Below are 16,624 nucleotides of genomic sequence, written 5' to 3'. Positions count from 1 at the left end.
TGCTTACATCAATCCAATGCCTGTAAATCCATGAAAAGGAGTGAACGGGTGCATACTTCAGGGAGAGAATCAATGGAGAGAGTCCATTGGCTTCAATAATCCAATCCTGATCAGAGATTATCTCAAGGAAGGGAGGAAGGAACGTTCATGGATGCGTTTTTAAATAGTTCTATGGGAGAATCCCAATTACATTTCCTTGATTCCTTGCGTCCTCTCTCCTTGCCTCCTTCTCAACACCCATTGGATGAGAACGTCAGAGGTCCCTCCCATCTGACTTTCTCATCCAGTAGGTTTTGAGACGGAGGCGAGAAGAGAGGACACGAGGAATCGAGGAAATGCAATTTGATATTCTCCCCATCTCTCCTCTCTCTCACCGGGGCTGCAGAGGGCCTTGACATGGTTGGGCTGCAGTGCTTCGTGGAACACCATGACGCTACCCAGTTGGCCCTGCAGGGAGGTGGGGCTTCCCCACTCGCTGTCCTGCGTCCCCGCCGAGATCAACTTGGTGACCGTCTCAGGCTTGCCTCCCAGGAGGCTCCCCCAGCCCTGGGCCGACAGGATACCCCCCAGGGAGGAGCGGGCGGAAGGGGGCGCCCCGGAGAAGGGGGGGTCTGGGATTTGGGAGGGGGGCGGCGTGGTGGTGCGATGGCCTGCTGAGCCGATGCAGCAGGAGGTGAAAGGCTGAGGGGGCAAGAACACAGTCAGGGAACTGAATAGGAGTCCGCGGCCACACACACTAGAAACGTTCACACAAATGTATATAAACACATGCGCACGAACGCACCCACAAAAATTTAATTCATGGTAACTCTCACCTCTGTCATGGTTGGATACTTAAGTGGTGCTGACAGTTTCTGCTGTCCATCTACATAGATGTAAACTAGACTCTGTCCAAACGGCCTCTTCCCCGGTACATGGACTACACCTATACTGTGCTGTAGGCAGAACACACACACAGGACTCAATCTACCACAATTCACCCTGTCAGCAGCCAGCCACACAGACCATAGAGATATATCCATTCTAGTGTTCTATATTTAATTCTATGACACAGACAAGCCTACATCAAAGTGGTGATGTCACTCACCCAGAGTGAGTCACAGAAAGAGTAGTCTGGTAGCATCACCGTCATGTACTCCTTCTTGGTGCACACGGCAACCACCAGTACCCCTGCTGAACTGATGAAGGCCTCCAAGCCCGTTCCTCCCGGGGTGAAGAAACTACAGAGGAACAGACAACAGAGCATGTTACACACTCAACCTGTCTCTCCATTCTCCTGTCTCTTTCTCTCCATCCCACCCTCCCTCTACCATCTCTCCCTCTCCCTCCATCCCTCTACCATCTCTCCCTCTCCCTCCATCCCCATCCCTCTACCATCTCTCCCTCTCCCTCCATCCCTCCCTCCCTCCCTCTACCATCTCTCCCTCCATCCCTCTACCATCTCTCCCTCTCCCTCCATCCCTCCCTCCCTCCCTCTACCATCTCTCCCTCCCTCCCTCTACCATCTCTTCCTCTCCCTCATCCCTCTCCCTCCATCCTCCTCCCTCCATCTCTCTCACCTGTACAGCTGCTTCCTCTTGTCCCCCTTGCCGGGCGTTCCCTGCTGGTCCTGGTCCAATGAGAGCCAAGCCAGGAAGCTGAAGGCTGGGCCCGGCCAGCGCATCACCATTGGCACGGCGATGCCGGCCATGCTGGGCGACAGGTCAAAGTACTGCATGGCGCTCTCCAGGCCCTGCTTTCGCACCATGCCCAGGACCGCCCTCAACACCGGGCCAACGTACGGGTGCGCCTGCCCAGGCTCCAGCGGCCTCAGAAGCCTGAGTAACTGGAGGAGCTCCCCGCCGCTCAGCGACTGGCTTCCCAGCGACCCTAGCAAACCGACAAGGCTTTCCGCACACGCCCGGTGCAGGCGAGCGTGGTGCCCAAGGGTGGCGAGGAGTCGCACGGCCATGGCGGCGTTGACACAGGTGGCGCGCGTCTGTCGGTTGATGCAGCAGAGGCGGCGGAGCCAGTCGGCGGTGAACACCTGCAGCTCAGCAGAGTCCATCTCTGGGAGCCACTGGATGAGGAGGAGCAGGGGCTCCACGTTACTGATGCCCAGGATACCCACCGAGGTGTGTTCACCCTCCACGGCCTGAGACAGGGTAGACACCACATAGTGGGTAAGTGCACAGACATACAGGGGGTTTTAAGTCCCAAATGACACCCTATTCTCCATATAGTGCAATGCTCCTGCGACTATGAGCCAGAAGACAACATGCCCATACTCTGTGTATAGAAAGTAGAAGGCTTGTTATTGCATTTTGGTTTTAGGCCTAACATTTAAAAAGCAATACGCTTTGTGTTACAGTGGCATTTAAAGTTACTGTAAACTCCAGTCAAAAGTAGTCTACTATGGGGAATAGGTTGTCATTTAATATGAGAAGAACAGAAGAACTCCAGCGTCAGGGGGAATCTCTCACCATATTCATAAGTTCCTTCAGCAGGTGTCTGGAGGGCTGGCCCAGGGAGACCAGCACCTCATACAGGTGAGTGTAGCCAATCCTCTCCTTGAACACCTCCTGTAGGGGCGGGACTAAACTGTTAGCAATACTGTTTGTGCGGATCAGTCTGTATATGGATATGTTGGAAGGTTTTTTTGTGTGTGTGTGTGTGTGTGTGTGTGTGTAGTTCACCTTTGCAGCAGGTGACTTGTGCATCACCGTCGTCAGGGCCTTGATGGTTGCCACGGCGAGAGAATCCAGTCGCCCTTGAAACACCTGAGAGGATATCAGACCTGCCAATCATTCTCCTGAGCCAATCCCCATTCCCTTAACCTCTCTGGGGGGTGTGGCAGTATTGTACGTGAGTGAAACACGCCCCTTTTATCCCTGCCTTCATGCAAACAAAATGAATGATTAAGGTGAGGTTTTTATGGCTCATCAAATCATCATTCAATGATCGTCATTCTCAGAATATAACACTGACATCATGCTTAATGATGCCTCACTCCACTTGCAGGAATAAAATGAGGCTGTTTGTGTGTGTGTGTGTGTGTGTGTGTGTGTGTGTGTGTAATCACTGCAGAGGTTTAGTGACTGATTATTTGTATACAGAAGTTGCTGTGTAAGAGCTCATTCCTCTTATCACCCTTTATTTAAAGAGGAAGCAGACACATCAAACCTTTCTGCTCCAGACAACACACCAGGAAAGATTGCCATTTCCTGTCTAGAAAGAGTCATTGTCTGACTAATACCGTAGTACTCTCTGGAGCAGGAAGCTCTGAGGGCTCAACAAAACAGAATATTTTAAGAATATATATAAAAGAATATTCCTCTCTCCTTCACGCAAACAGAAAGAACACCAACACACACGGAGGAGCAATGCTTGCTCCTGTCAGCAGACACATTTAAAACACCCACACACATCCTCTGTCCAGCTCTGCCCTTCTCCGAATCACTGTTTTCTCTCCCTTTATTGGAGCGTAAAACATTCAGTGTGTCTCGGACCGGCTGGAGAGGGTCTGTCCGTGGTGAAATAAATAAACCGAATATAAAGCCCACAGAAATAATCTCAAACAGCTGTTTTCAGACCACCTCAGCCATGGACGTCCATAGCGACAGTAGCCACAGTCTCCATGGTAACACAAGACAGGTGAGGTGACAGCATTCCAATGGAAACCCACATGACACCAGCAGAGAAAACCAACAGGGAGGGAGGGAGGGAGGGAGGAAGGGGAAGACAACAAAGAGAGGAAACAGAAGAGGGGTAGAAGAATGACATGATGAGGAAGCTGAAAAGGAATGAATAGCACAAGAGAGAACAAGAGACCACTCCACAACAAGACGACTAGCTAATTGGTTCTTCTCACTGTACTGTATCTTTGCCCTGTAAACCAACAGTTTACTATAAGCCTTTACTGTGTCAACCATACTTGGTGGTTTTTAATGCATGCACTGCCCGTTATTTGATGTTTCACATACAGAAGAAAAAAAATATTGGTGCCGTGAAATGTGTTGTTTTACAGGGTCATCCATAGTAGTACGGCACCCCTGGAGCAAATTAGGGTTAAGTGCCTTGCTCAAGGGCACAGACAGATTTTTCACCTTGACGGCTCGAGTATTCGAACCAGCAACCTTTCGGTTTCTGGCCCAACACTCTTTCATTGTGTGTGTGTGTGTGTGTGTGTGTGTTCTGTCTCGGGCTGGGTAATAAAACAATACATTTTTGTGGACTGGAAGGAAAACGGATGAATAAAGTATTCTTCATCTTCATTCATTAATTCCACAGCTGACCTATAGGAGAGGAGACCACATAGGTCTGCCTGCGGTCAGGTTGCTAGGTAACCAGGTAACCATGGGTGGCCACTACACAGAGTCTGACTGAGTATCGGATTACAGGTGCTCAACTGTGCCTGACTACAAAGGAATACTTTGTAGTGTGTGTGTGTGTGTGTGTGTGTGTGTGTGTGTGTGTGGTGTGCTCGCGCACCTGGCCGCATGATAACCAGACCAACAGGTGAGTGTCTGCCTACAGATAATTCACTACAGGTGAGTCTTTGTGACTAAAGCACACTACAGACCACTGTCTGTCAAGAGAAGAATGCTATACTACATTAAAAGGGAAGCAGTGAGTGTCCGTGACTGCAGGGGAGGCCAGGTGAATAACACTGAACTGAGGTGACGGTTTGACCACACACACTACAGGTGCTGCTGTTTGCCCTTTGGAGATCGGGCTACTTTCTGTACAAGTTACCTTGAAGTACTTTAAGACAAATGTTACTGTAAAGATTGCTATGATGTCAATATCTATTGACCGCTTAATTGATTGAATGACAGATTGATTGACTGCTTACTTGATTGAATGACAGATTGATTGACTGCTTAATTGACTGATTGACTGCTTAATTGACTGATTGACTGTTTCTGACTACAGAGCAGCACAGCTGTACGTCTTGTCATGGAGTGGCCATCTTGACGGTGATGGCGGTGACGATAGCGTGATGGCGGTGGTGGCGTGAGTGACAGGTTGACAGGGTGGCAGTATACCTGGGTGTCACTCTCTCCTGTCACTGTCAGTAACCTGTTGGTGAAATCTTTCTGGTCCTTCTCTGCTGTCGTGCACCTAGCATTAACCAGCTGCAGGGTTGAACCAACAACAACAGGACGTGGTGAGGACGGGTGAGACGGGGGGGAAGAGAGAAAAAGGGTGGTGGGGGGGGGTCAGAGGGTAAAGGTCGTGACTCAAAGAGGGGCCGGGGTGGGGGGGTTAGTGGTACCTATGCTCCAGCAATGGGTGGGGAGGTACAGTCATAACATGCACAGTGAGCCTGAATGGAAAGGCTCACACACAGTGTAAGGTAACACGATGCTTCCTAGACAGAGTTACCTCGATACGCTGAGGAAAAGGTCAACACAATAACCACACACAGTAAACGTGAACTAGACTTAAGACTTACACCCCCCCATCCCCAAGCCCATGTTCAACATTCTTCGTGCCAGGGCTGAGGGAGACCATACCTTGCTGTTCTGCAGTAGTCGTGTCAGGTGCTCGAAGCAGTTGCTGTTGAGGAAGATGGCCTGCAGGACGGGACGGTCCGAACACAGGAACATATCCCTGATAGTGTCTGGAGGTCACAGAGACACGATAGCAAGAAAGGGGGATGGGATGAGAAAGAAAGAAAGAAAGAAAGAAAGAAAGAAAGAAAGAAAGAGAGAAAGAAAGAAAGAAAGAAAGAAAGAAAGAAAGAAAGAAAGAAAGAAAGAAAGAAAGAAAGAAAGAAAGAAAGAAAGAAAGAAAGAAAGAAAGAAAGAAAGAAAGAAAGAAAGAAAGAAAGAAAGAAAGAAAGAAAGAAAGAAAGAAAGAAAGAAAGAAAGAAAGAAAGAAAGAAAGAAAGAAAGAAAGAAAGAAAGAAAGAAAAGAAAGAAAGAAAGAAAGAAAGAAAGAAAGAAAGAAAGAAAGAAAGAAAGAAAGAAAGAAAGAAAGAAAGAAAGAAAGAAAGAAAGAAAGAAAGAAAGAAAGAAAGAAAGAAAGAAAGAAAGAAAGAAAGAAAGAAAGAAAGAAAGAAAGAAAGAAAGAAAGAAAGAAAGAAAGAAAGAAAGAAAGAAAGAAAGAAAGAAAGAAAGAAAGAAAGAAAGAAAGAAAGAAAAGAAAGAAAGAAAGAAAGAAAGAAAGAAAGAAAGAAAGAAAGAAAGAAAGAAAGAAAGAAAGAGAAAGAGAAAGAAAGAAAGAAAGAAAGAAAGAAAGAGAAAGAAAGAAAGAAAGAAAGAAAGAAAGAAAGAAAGAAAGAAAGAAAGAAAGAAAGAAAGAAAGAAAGAAAGAAAGAAAGAAAGAAAGAAAGAAAGAAAGAAAGAAAGAAAGAAAGAAAGAAAGAAAGAAAGAAAGAAAGAAAGAAAGAAAGAAAGAAAGAAAGAAAGAAAGAAAGAAAGAAAGAAAGAAAGAAAGAAAGAAAGAAAGAAAGAAAGAAAGAAAGAAAGAAAGAAAGAAAGAAAGAAAGAAAGAAAGAAAGAAAGAAAGAAAGAAAGAAAGAAAGAAAGAAAGAAAGAAAGAAAGAAAGAAAGAAAGAAAGAAAGAAAGAAAGAAAGAGAGAAAGAAAGAGAGAAAGAAAGAGAAAGAAAGAGAGAAAGATAGAGAGCGCCTTCATAAACTCTTTATAAGGCCTCTCTCTATATGCTTCAGAAATCATTCAGAGACATGGTCAGGTGACAATGGTCAGGTGACAGTGGTTAACACTCAACCTATACTAGGTGCTAGTGGTAATGTAAGTTCTTCAGTAAACCACGCTGGCATAAAGAGTAACCTTGTCTGAGACCTGAAGACTTGCGTTAGCTTCCTGAGCTAATGCCTAGGCTTTAGGTCAGTGGGCTATTACAGCTTTGTGGCATACATGAGAATCCGGGTTCGGTCACTCACCTAGCATGTGCACCTGCAGCGCTACGAAGCGGCTCTCCCAGTGGCGGCCCAGCACCTTATGACCTTTGACCCCTTGCTGCACGGCGGCCGCCGCCGGATCAGAGTTGAGCAGCTTGAAGTAGTTCTCCAGCACCGAGCCGATCTCCACCTGTAGGAATGTTATTTTATTACATTTAAAATATAGGCTACATTAGAACGTCAATTCAGCCAAGTGAAATCAATAATATACACATTATAAATAATAATTTAGGATAAAAACACTATAAAAGTGAACACTCTGGCTCGCGTCAGAAATGACACCCTTTTCCCTATATAGTGCACTATTTCTGACCCTGGTAACTCTAAAAGCACTGACCTGTTTACATTAATATGAAATTGTATTATATTATTAATGATCAGAGTTTTTTTTACTATGATTTGTAAAAGTTCCTAAACTATTGTTAATTGCAGTTTATTGAGCTGGGAAAAGAAAACAATATGTTGAAAAACATCTAAATAATTCTAGTGACCTGGCGTTGGTCTGAGCTGCTTGCCAGGAGGGAATGTACCACCTCCCTCAGACAGCCTAGGGTGAGCAGGGACTTCCTGTCTGGAGCCTCACTGTCCCAGTCCTCCCCGTCCAGGTCTCCCCCCTCATAGTCCCCCAGCACACGCAGCAGAACCTCCATGGTGGCTGGGGAGATGGCTAGTAGAGCATTACTCTGGGGAGGGAGAGGAGAGGAGGGAGGGAAGAGAGGGAAAGAGGGGGAGAGAGAGAGAAGGGAGGGAGAGGAGGGAGAGGATAGAGGGAAGGGAGGGAGAGAGGGGGAGGGAGGGAGAGAGGGAGAGGAGAGAGGGTGGGAGGAGGGAGAGGGGGGAGAGGAGAGAGGGAGGGAGGAGAGAGGTGGGAGGGAGGGAGGGATGAGAAGGAGAAGGGAGAGGAGAGAGGGAGAGAGGGAGAGAGGGAGAGGGAGGAGGAGAGGGAGGAGGGAGGGAGGGAGGGAGGGAGTAGGGAGGAGGGAGGGAAGGGAGGGAGGGAGGGAAAGGGAGAGGGATAAGGGAGAGAGGGAGAGAGGGAGGGAGGAGGGGAGAGGAGGGTGGAGGGAGGGAGGGAGGGAGGGAGGGAGGGAGGGGGAGAGAGCCTTCATAAACTCTTTATACGGCCTATACATGCTTCAGAAATAATTCACACGCAAATGTCTTGCTACAGTTTAAAGGATGGTATATACCACAAATTGTATATGAGGACCTTTGAGTGCTCTATAAAGCCTTCTGTTGTTCACGTGGCACACATGACTTCATATGCTGTGTTAATGTAGGGTGATTCTCACCTGTCCCCCTGCCACGATGGCTCCAAACAGGTGTAACAGACAGCATTTCAGACTGTCCTTCAGGTGTTCACTCTCCTGGAAGCACTCTGTGAAACACACACACACAGTCAGTGGACATGGAACACTGTGGGCGTTTAGTTAGTTATGCAAATATAACAACATGAGGTCAGTCTAGTCTGGTGCTGAGAGAATGGCCTCTTGAATGGCTCCCTGTAGCAGTCTGGCCTGGTGCTGAGAGAATGGCCTCTTGAATGGCTCCCTGTAGCAGTCTGGTCTGGTGTTGAGAGAATGGCCTCTTGAATGGCTCCCTGTAGCAGTCTGGCCTGGTGTTGAGAGAATGGCCTCTTGAATGGCTCCCTGTAGCAGTCTGGTCTGGTGTTGAGAGAATGGCCTCTTGAATGGCTCCCTGTAGCAGTCTGGTCTGGTGTTGAGAGAATGGCCTCTTGAATAGCTCCCTGTCTCGCTCATACAAACAGTACATTCATTCACTCACACACGCATCGCACACACAGTCGCACACGCATCGCACACACCGTGGCATGCACACACACATGCCCACAGACACAGTCTCTCATGTTCCCTTGGGGCCAGTCTTCTCAGTCATACATTAACTCATCTGTTAACACATCCCAGTGAGGAGCAGCAGCAGCAGCTCCCAGGTCAGCACGTTCACACTCTACAGGCCAACGCCAGGCAGAACCAATCAATCCCAGAGGGATAAGGCTAGGCCCGAACCAATGATCCCAGACAAGACAGATTAAGGTCCTCCACTACCTCGTCCCCCTCTACCTCGTCCCCCTCTACCTCGTCCTCCACTCCCTCGCGGAGCCTCCACTCCCTCTCGGAGCGTCCACTCCCTCGCGGAGCCTCCACTCCCTCTCGGAGCCTCCACTCCCTCTCGGAGCCTCCACTCCCTCGCGGAGCCTCCCCCACTCACACACACTTGTCTTATACACACACAAACACAGTCACACACTGTGGCAGGTTGCTGGAATGGGCTTGAGGCGACTGGCTGGAGTTATCTCTGTTGTGTTGACAGAACCACAGACACAAAGAGAGGCTGTTTGTTCCAAGATGGCTGCTGTCGCCAGAGGCCCAGACAGCCACCGTTCACTATCAGGCTGATCAGAACAGCCTGGCAAACAGGCTGATGAGAGGACACAAAGACTGGATTCATCTGGGGCAGAGAGGGAGGGAGGGAAAGAGTGGAGGCTCTGAGGGGAGGCTGTTCCTAAACTGGGAGAGGCAAGAGAGTGGAGCTCTGAGGGGAGGCTGTTCCTAAACTGGGAGAGGAAAGAGAGTGGAGCTCTGAGGGGAGGCTGTTCCTAAACTGGGAGAGGAAAGAGTGGAGCTCTGAGGGGAGGCTGTTCCTAAACTGGGAGAGGAAAGAGAGTGGAGCTCTGAGGGGAGGCTGTTCCTAAACTGGGAGAGGACAGAGAGTGGAGCTCTGAGGGGAGGCTGTTCCTAAACTGGGAGAGGAAAGAGAGTGGAGCTCTGAGGGGAGGCTGTTCCTAAACTGGGAGAGGAAAGAGAGTGGAGCTCTGAGGGGAGGCTGTTCCTAAACTGGGAGAGGAAAGAGAGTGGAGCTCTGAGGGGAGGCTGTTCCTAAACTGGGAGAGGAAAGAGAGTGGAGCTCTGAGGGGAGGCTGTTCCTAAACTGGGAGAGGAAAGAGAGTGGAGCTCTGAGGGGAGGCTGTTCCTAAACTGGGAGAGGGAAGAGAGTGGAGCTCTGAGGGGAGGCTGTTCCTAAACTGGGAGAGGAAAGCAGAGAAGAGTGATCTGTTTTCTCTAGAGAGTTGCTGCTTTTCATTGAGTAGAACATGGCTTCCTGATTCACTACTGTCAATGACTCCACTGAATTTCCCCCGCTGGATGACCCCTCTGAATGACCCCTCTGGAGAGGCTAACTGGGTTGTGTTCAGTAAGGAGAAAATGTTTTGAAAAGGGAGTCAAACTCACGGTAGAAGAAGGGGACAAACTCCACGGTGAGAGGAGCTGCTTTGTACTTCTGTCTGCTCTTCTCCACCGTACTCCGCTGGTCCCTGGAGACCACAGGGAAACGCAAAACACATGGTGTCAGAAACAGACCCCCTCTCCAAACTCTGTGTGTGTCTGTGAGCAGGAACATTGCACTGGGAGGGTTTAGCACAGGATTATAACTAACACTACTTGGATTGATTTGTGTAGTGTTTTGGCACTTAGGAGAAAATATTTGTATACGACTGAGCTAAACCAAGCAGAGCTGTACTGTGAAGAAAAAATAACATCCAAGCCAGCACATTACCGATTCGGGTCGGCACGATAGTGTGAAAAGGCTAAAAGTTTTTTCAGAAGTGTAACACTAGAATGAACCATGGTGGGATAAGTATATTATGATGATAGATCCTAAGAGCATTGTATCTAGTGCTTCAGTACCCACTAGAGCCTTGGTGCTGATAGAGCCCTGCTCCTTAATGCATGCTTGAGCCTGCTCCTCCAGTACCCAGATGATAAGTGCAGAAGGTCAATCAGGTACTGGAATATATCAAATAGATGAAGTAAGTTGAATGGCTGGGGTTACCTCAGGATATGTTTGAGGAAGGAAACATTGTTCACTCACTGCTCCAGGGCTCACTTGACAAATACATCTCAATCTCAATGTGACTTCCTGGTTAAATAAAGGATTATAAATAAACAAACACGGCGACAGTTAGCGACTTAGCGTACCCGCAGGTGCGATGTCTCCAGTTCCGGTAGGGGTCGTACAGGCTCTCGCAGAAGGCCAGAGAGTGGCGGACAAACTCCTCGGCCTGAGTCTGGTCCACCATCTCCTTCTCCTTCGTCTTACTCTTCAGCTGTAGGAGAGAGAGAGAGCATGGTGAGGCTAGAAGACACACACAGGACAGAGAGAAAGAGGCACACACAGGAATGTGTAACCTCACGGGAATGTGTAACCTCACAGGAATGTACCTCTATCTAATCATTGTGACTTGCTCAAAATAATTTTGTGCAAGTCTGTTTTGAAACAGACTAACACGAATGCATGCACACACACACCACACGTCCCTATACCAAATCATAGATCATAGTGACTGGGTAAAAGGTAACAGAGTCAAATAGGGGAGAGGAGGGTGAATAAAAGGGGAGAGGAGGGTGAATAAAGGGGGAGAGGAGGGTGAATAAAAGGGGGAGAGGAGGGTGAATAAAGGGGGAGAGGAGGGTGAATAAAAGGGGGAGAGGAGGGTGAATAAAAGGGGGAGAGGAGGGTGAATAAAAGGGGGAGAGGAGGGTGAATAAAAGGGGGAGAGGAGGGTGAATAAAAGGGGGAGAGGAGGGTGAATAAAAGGGGGAGAGGAGGGTGAATAAAGGGGGAGAGGAGGGTGAATAAAAGGGGGAGAGGAGGGTGAATAAAGGGGGAGAGGAGGGTGAATAAAGGGGGAGAGGAGGGTGAATAAAAGGGGGAGAGGAGGGTGAATAAAAGGGGGAGAGGAGGGTGAATAAAAGGGGGGAGAGGAGGGTGAATAAAAGGGGGAGAGGAGGGTGAATAAAGGGGGAGAGGAGGGTGAATAAAGGGGGAGAGGAGGGTGAATAAAGGGGGAGAGGAGTGAATAAAAGGGGGAGAGGAGGGTGAATAAAGGGGGAGAGGAGGGTGAATAAAAGGGGGGAGAGGAGGGTGAATAAAGGGGGAGAGGAGGGTGAATAAAGAGGGGAGAATAAAAGGTGGAGAGGAGGGTGAATAAAGGGGGAGAGGAGGGTGAATAAAGGGGGAGAGAGGAGGGTGAATAAAGGGGGAGAGGAGGGTGAATAAAAGGGGGAGAGGAGGGTGAATAAAGGGGGAGAGGAGGGTGAATAAAGGGGGGAGAGGAGGGTGAATAAAGGGGGAGAGGAGGGTGAATAAAAGGGGGAGAGGAGGGTGAATAAAGGGGGAGAGGAATCAGACCTGCTGGATGTACAGCGTTGTCATGGTGATGACATGGTTGATGTAGGAGCAGGTACCTATCTCCTCCACATTGGACAGGTTCCTGCAGAGAGAGAGAGAGAGAGAGAGAGAGAGAGAGAGAGAGAGAGAGAGAGAGAGAGAGAGAGAGAGAGAGAGAGACAGAGAGAGAGAGAGAGAGAGAGAGGATCAAAATCCAGAAAAGAGCTGTTAAATTCTACAACCACCTAAAAGGAAGCGATTCCCAAACCTTCCATAACAAAGCCATCACCTACAGAGAAATTAACTTGGAGAAGAGCCCCCTAAGCAAGCTGGTCCTGGGGTTCTGTTCACAAACACAAACAGACCCACAGAGCCCCAGGACACAACACCAATTAGACCCAACCAAATCATGAGAAAGAAAAAAGATAATTACTTGACACATTGGAAAGAATTTACCAAAAAACAGAGCAAACTAGAAGGCTATTTGGCCCTAAACAGAGAGTACACAGTGGCAGAATACCTGAAAATGAAGGAAAGCTTTGATTATGTACAGACTCAGTGAGCATAGCCTTGCTATTGAGAAAGGCCGCCGTAGGCAGACCTGGCTCTCAAGAGAATACAGGCTATGTGCACACTGCCCACAAATTGAGGTGGAAACTGAGCTGCACTTCCTAACTTCCTGCCAAATGTATGACCACAGAGACACATATTTCCCTCAGATTACACAGACCCACAAAGAATTAGAAAACAAATCACATTTTGATTAACTCCCATATCTATTGGGTGAAATACCAGTGTGCAATCACAGCAGCACAATTTGTGACCTGTTGCCACAAGAAAGGGGCAACCAGTGAAGAACAAACACCATTGTAAATTCAACCCATATTTATTTTCCCTTTTGTACTTGAACTATTTGCACATTATTACAACACTGTATATATACATAATATGACATTTGAAATGCCTTTATTCTTTTGGAACTTTTGTGAGTGTAATGTTTACTGTTAATTTTTTATTCTTTATTTCACTTTTGTTTATTATCTATTTCACTTGCTTTGGCAATGTAAACATATGTTTCCCATGCCAATAAAGCCCTTACATTCAAATTGAATTGAAATTGAATTGAGAGAGAAAGAGAGTCATGTCTGTTATAGTAGTGACAGGTTCCAACAGAGAGAGAGCGAGTCATATCTGTTATAGTAGTGACAGGTTCCAACAGAGAGAGAGTCATATCTGTTATAGTAGTGACAGGTTCCAACAGAGAGAGAGAGTCATGTCTGTTATAGTAGTGACAGGTTCCAACAGAGAGAGATCATATCTGTTATAGTAGTGACAGGTTCCAACAGAGAGAGTCATATCTGTTATAGTAGTGACAGGTTCCAACAGAGAGAGAGAGAGGTCATATCTGTTATAGTAGTGACAGGTTCCAACAGAGAGAGAGTCATATCTGTTATAGTAGTGACAGGTTCCAACAGAGAGAGAGAGAGTCATATCTGTTATAGTAGTGACAGGTTCCAACAGAGAGAGAGAGAGTCATGTCTGTTATAGTAGTGACAGGTTCCAACAGAGAGAGAGAGTCATGTCTGTTATAGTAGTGACAGGTTCCAACAGAGAGAGAGAGTCATATCTGTTATAGTAGTGACAGGTTCCAACAGAGAGAGAGAGTCATATCTGTTATAGTAGTGACAGGTTCCAACAGAGAGAGAGAGAGAGTCATATCTGTTATAGTAGTGACAGGTTCCAACAGAGAGAGAGAGAGTCATATCTGTTATAGTAGCTCATCATCCATCACTACAAAGCTGGATAAATGAGCTACATTTGACATTTAGACATCACTATTGATTTTCTGGTTCATTAAGAAAGCTAAACTAAGATATCTGTTTTTGGTTGTTGAGTCAATTAGACCATGCCCATTTCAAGGTTATCTTTTTTTTTAAATAAAAAGTTATTTCAGAATATGAAGCTGTCTAACTCATTGGTCCTGCTTTGTTGCATACCCCTAAGGGTCATGTTCATGATGGCACCATATAGAAGACTACAGACTGAAGCAGCCAGGGAGATATTTTCACTTGTTTTCGCTTTCTGTTGCAAATAACGTTCTATTGCGTGCCATCCTGAACCACCTGCCTACTCCTACTGCTAGGCTGCAGAAGGCCGTTTAAAACCAGGGGCACTAAGACCTGTCAACCTAGGCTAGAGTGGTTCCTATCCATAGACATTACCTATAAAAGTGGTCCAACCCACAGAATTACAAATGATTCAAATTCTGTGGTCCAACCACACACTCAACCACCTTAATATGGACAGACCGGGTTCACACAACCAGGCCTTGGTAGGTGGAGGGGCCAGACTCTGCTGTTCCTGGTCGTACAGACACACCACACACAGACCAACCTGCAGGCCACGATGAGGAACTTGACCAGCAGGAGGGCCAGGTTCTGCTGCTCCTGCTCCAGGCCGTCCGAGGCCTTCTGGACACACTGGAGCAGCTGGTGACGCAACACCTGCAGGATGTTGTCTGGCAGCAGGGTCATCACTGGAGGCACCTCCTCCAACCTGGGAGGGAGGGAGAGGGAGACACAGACAGACAGAGAATGAGAGAGAGACAGACAGAGACAGAGAGAGAGAGAGACAGAGAGACAGAGAGAGACACAGAGAGAGAGAGACACAGAGAGACAGAGACCGAGAGAGAGAGACCAAGGAGAGAGAGACCAAGAGAGAGCGAGACCGAGAGAGAGAGAGACCGAGAGAGACAGAGTTAGTGATGGTGGTGAAATAAGGGGAACACCAAAACATGCTCACCTCTCACCTGCATTCACACAAATACTATGCAAGCACACACAGGCAAATAAACCACCCAAACCTCTAAGGCATTCAGGTACATTACACACATCTACACTACATTCACACACATCTACCTCAGCAACACACCATGATGCCCTTAATACTAGTGTTTGCTGATAGGCTAATGTCATGAAACCTTCCACTGCACTGCTAACATCAGCGAACCTAGCTCTGTCTCTGTCCCCCTCTGTAGACTGAGCTCATCCTAGAGGAATGGGTTATTTTCCCAAGCAGAGCCCAGATGAGCATTCCCAAATCAGGGGTAAGAGCGTATCGCTGGGAAAGCAGGACAGCTGCGGCAGAGGGGGGAGGTGGAGTGGGAAAGAGAGAGGGAGAGGTTGGAGTGGGAAAGAGAGAGAGAGAGGTTGGAGTGGGAAAGAGAGAGGTTGGAGTGGGAGAGAGAGAGAGGGGGGGGAGGGAGAGAAAGAGGCACAGGACCGAACACACAAACAACCGTACTGGCGGATCTAATGGAAAGTAATCTGCTTTCACATTGCTCCGCACTACACGCTCTCCAATCCCACACACCACACAGCCTTACGTAACCATCATCTGACAGGACTGACTAGGCATGTCACTGGTCATGTGACCAGACCACAGCTGGGAGAGCAGTGTCTTTCTCTCTCTCTCTCAGATTCCGGAGCTGGTTATGCTTTTCTGTCATGCCTCTCATTTGCATCCAACATACTGTACATGTAGCTCCAGTTAGATTTGGCTGACATTGCAGTAAGCGTGTGTACAGCACACTCCACACACACACACACTCCAGTGGCACAAATATCCTGGATTTGGTAGAGGGCCATACAGAGGTGTGGACTCAAATTTGATGACTTGAGAATCAACTTGATGGAAAATAAAATAACTTGAGACTTGACTTGGAGCATCAAGACTTGGGACTCGACTTTGACACTGATAACCGGGTTTAATGTTTTGTCACTCATTTTGTGGCACAGAGTCTCCGTGAATTACTCTCCACACAGCCCGAGACAGTATCCCACTTGCAAAAAAAACTGATTGGCTAGTGAAACGCTCACTCGGACCTCTGATTGGATCAGCAAACTGTCAATCAACACAGGTCAGATGAGCTAGCGCAGTGAGAAGGTTTTGGGGGGGTTGCGAGTGTGAAACTGATAGGGAAAATTATATATTTTTCATACATATCTTAATAGGCTGCATACACCGAGTACACCAAACATTAGGAACACCTTCCTAATATTGAGTTGCACCCCCTTTTGCCCTCAGAACAGCCTCAATTCGTTGGGGCGTAGACTTTACAAGGTGTCGAAAGCGTTCCACAGGGATGCTGGCCCATGTTGACTCCAATGCTTCCCACAGTTGTGTCAAATTGGCTGGATGTCCATTCTTGAAACACACAGGAAACTGTCGAGCGTGAAAAACCCAGCAGCGTTGCAGTTCTTGACACATTCAACCGGTGCACCCGGCACCTACTACCATACCCCGTTCAAAGGCACTTAAATATTTTGTCTTGCCCATTCACCCTCTGAATGGCACACATACACAATCCATGTCTCAATTGTCTCAAGGCTTAAAAATCCTTCTTTAACCTGTCTCCTCCCCTTTATCTACACTGATTGAAGTGGGATCATAGCTTTCACCTGGATTCACCTGGTCAGTCTGTCATGGAAAGAGGTGTTCCTAATGTTTTGTACACTCTGTGTTA

The 16,624-nt window shown here is 47.6% G+C and overlaps 1 protein-coding gene across 1 annotated transcript in view; it reads right to left on the bottom strand.

Annotated features, from left to right (window-relative positions):
- Positions 1–16,624, bottom strand: part of nbeal1 (neurobeachin-like 1) — a 64,477-nt gene that overhangs the window by 29,233 nt on the left and 18,620 nt on the right. Inside the window, exons 4-18 of the mRNA XM_045215560.1 lie at positions 14,494–14,655; positions 12,121–12,202; positions 10,908–11,035; positions 10,161–10,243; positions 8,202–8,287; positions 7,401–7,592; positions 6,892–7,039; positions 5,499–5,605; positions 5,028–5,117; positions 2,676–2,759; positions 2,463–2,561; positions 1,560–2,134; positions 1,088–1,220; positions 816–935; positions 375–681 (exon numbers count right to left, since the gene is read on the bottom strand). Coding sequence (XP_045071495.1) covers positions 375–681; positions 816–935; positions 1,088–1,220; positions 1,560–2,134; positions 2,463–2,561; positions 2,676–2,759; positions 5,028–5,117; positions 5,499–5,605; positions 6,892–7,039; positions 7,401–7,592; positions 8,202–8,287; positions 10,161–10,243; positions 10,908–11,035; positions 12,121–12,202; positions 14,494–14,655 — 2,396 coding nt within the window. The remainder of the gene's footprint in view (positions 1–374; positions 682–815; positions 936–1,087; positions 1,221–1,559; positions 2,135–2,462; positions 2,562–2,675; positions 2,760–5,027; positions 5,118–5,498; positions 5,606–6,891; positions 7,040–7,400; positions 7,593–8,201; positions 8,288–10,160; positions 10,244–10,907; positions 11,036–12,120; positions 12,203–14,493; positions 14,656–16,624) is intronic.

This window comes from Coregonus clupeaformis, unplaced genomic scaffold (genome assembly GCF_020615455.1).
Source record: "Coregonus clupeaformis isolate EN_2021a unplaced genomic scaffold, ASM2061545v1 scaf0471, whole genome shotgun sequence".
NCBI lineage: Eukaryota > Metazoa > Chordata > Actinopteri > Salmoniformes > Salmonidae > Coregonus > Coregonus clupeaformis.
The sequence above is the reverse complement of the archived record's forward strand: the minus strand, read 5'-3'. Positions and strand labels throughout refer to the sequence as shown.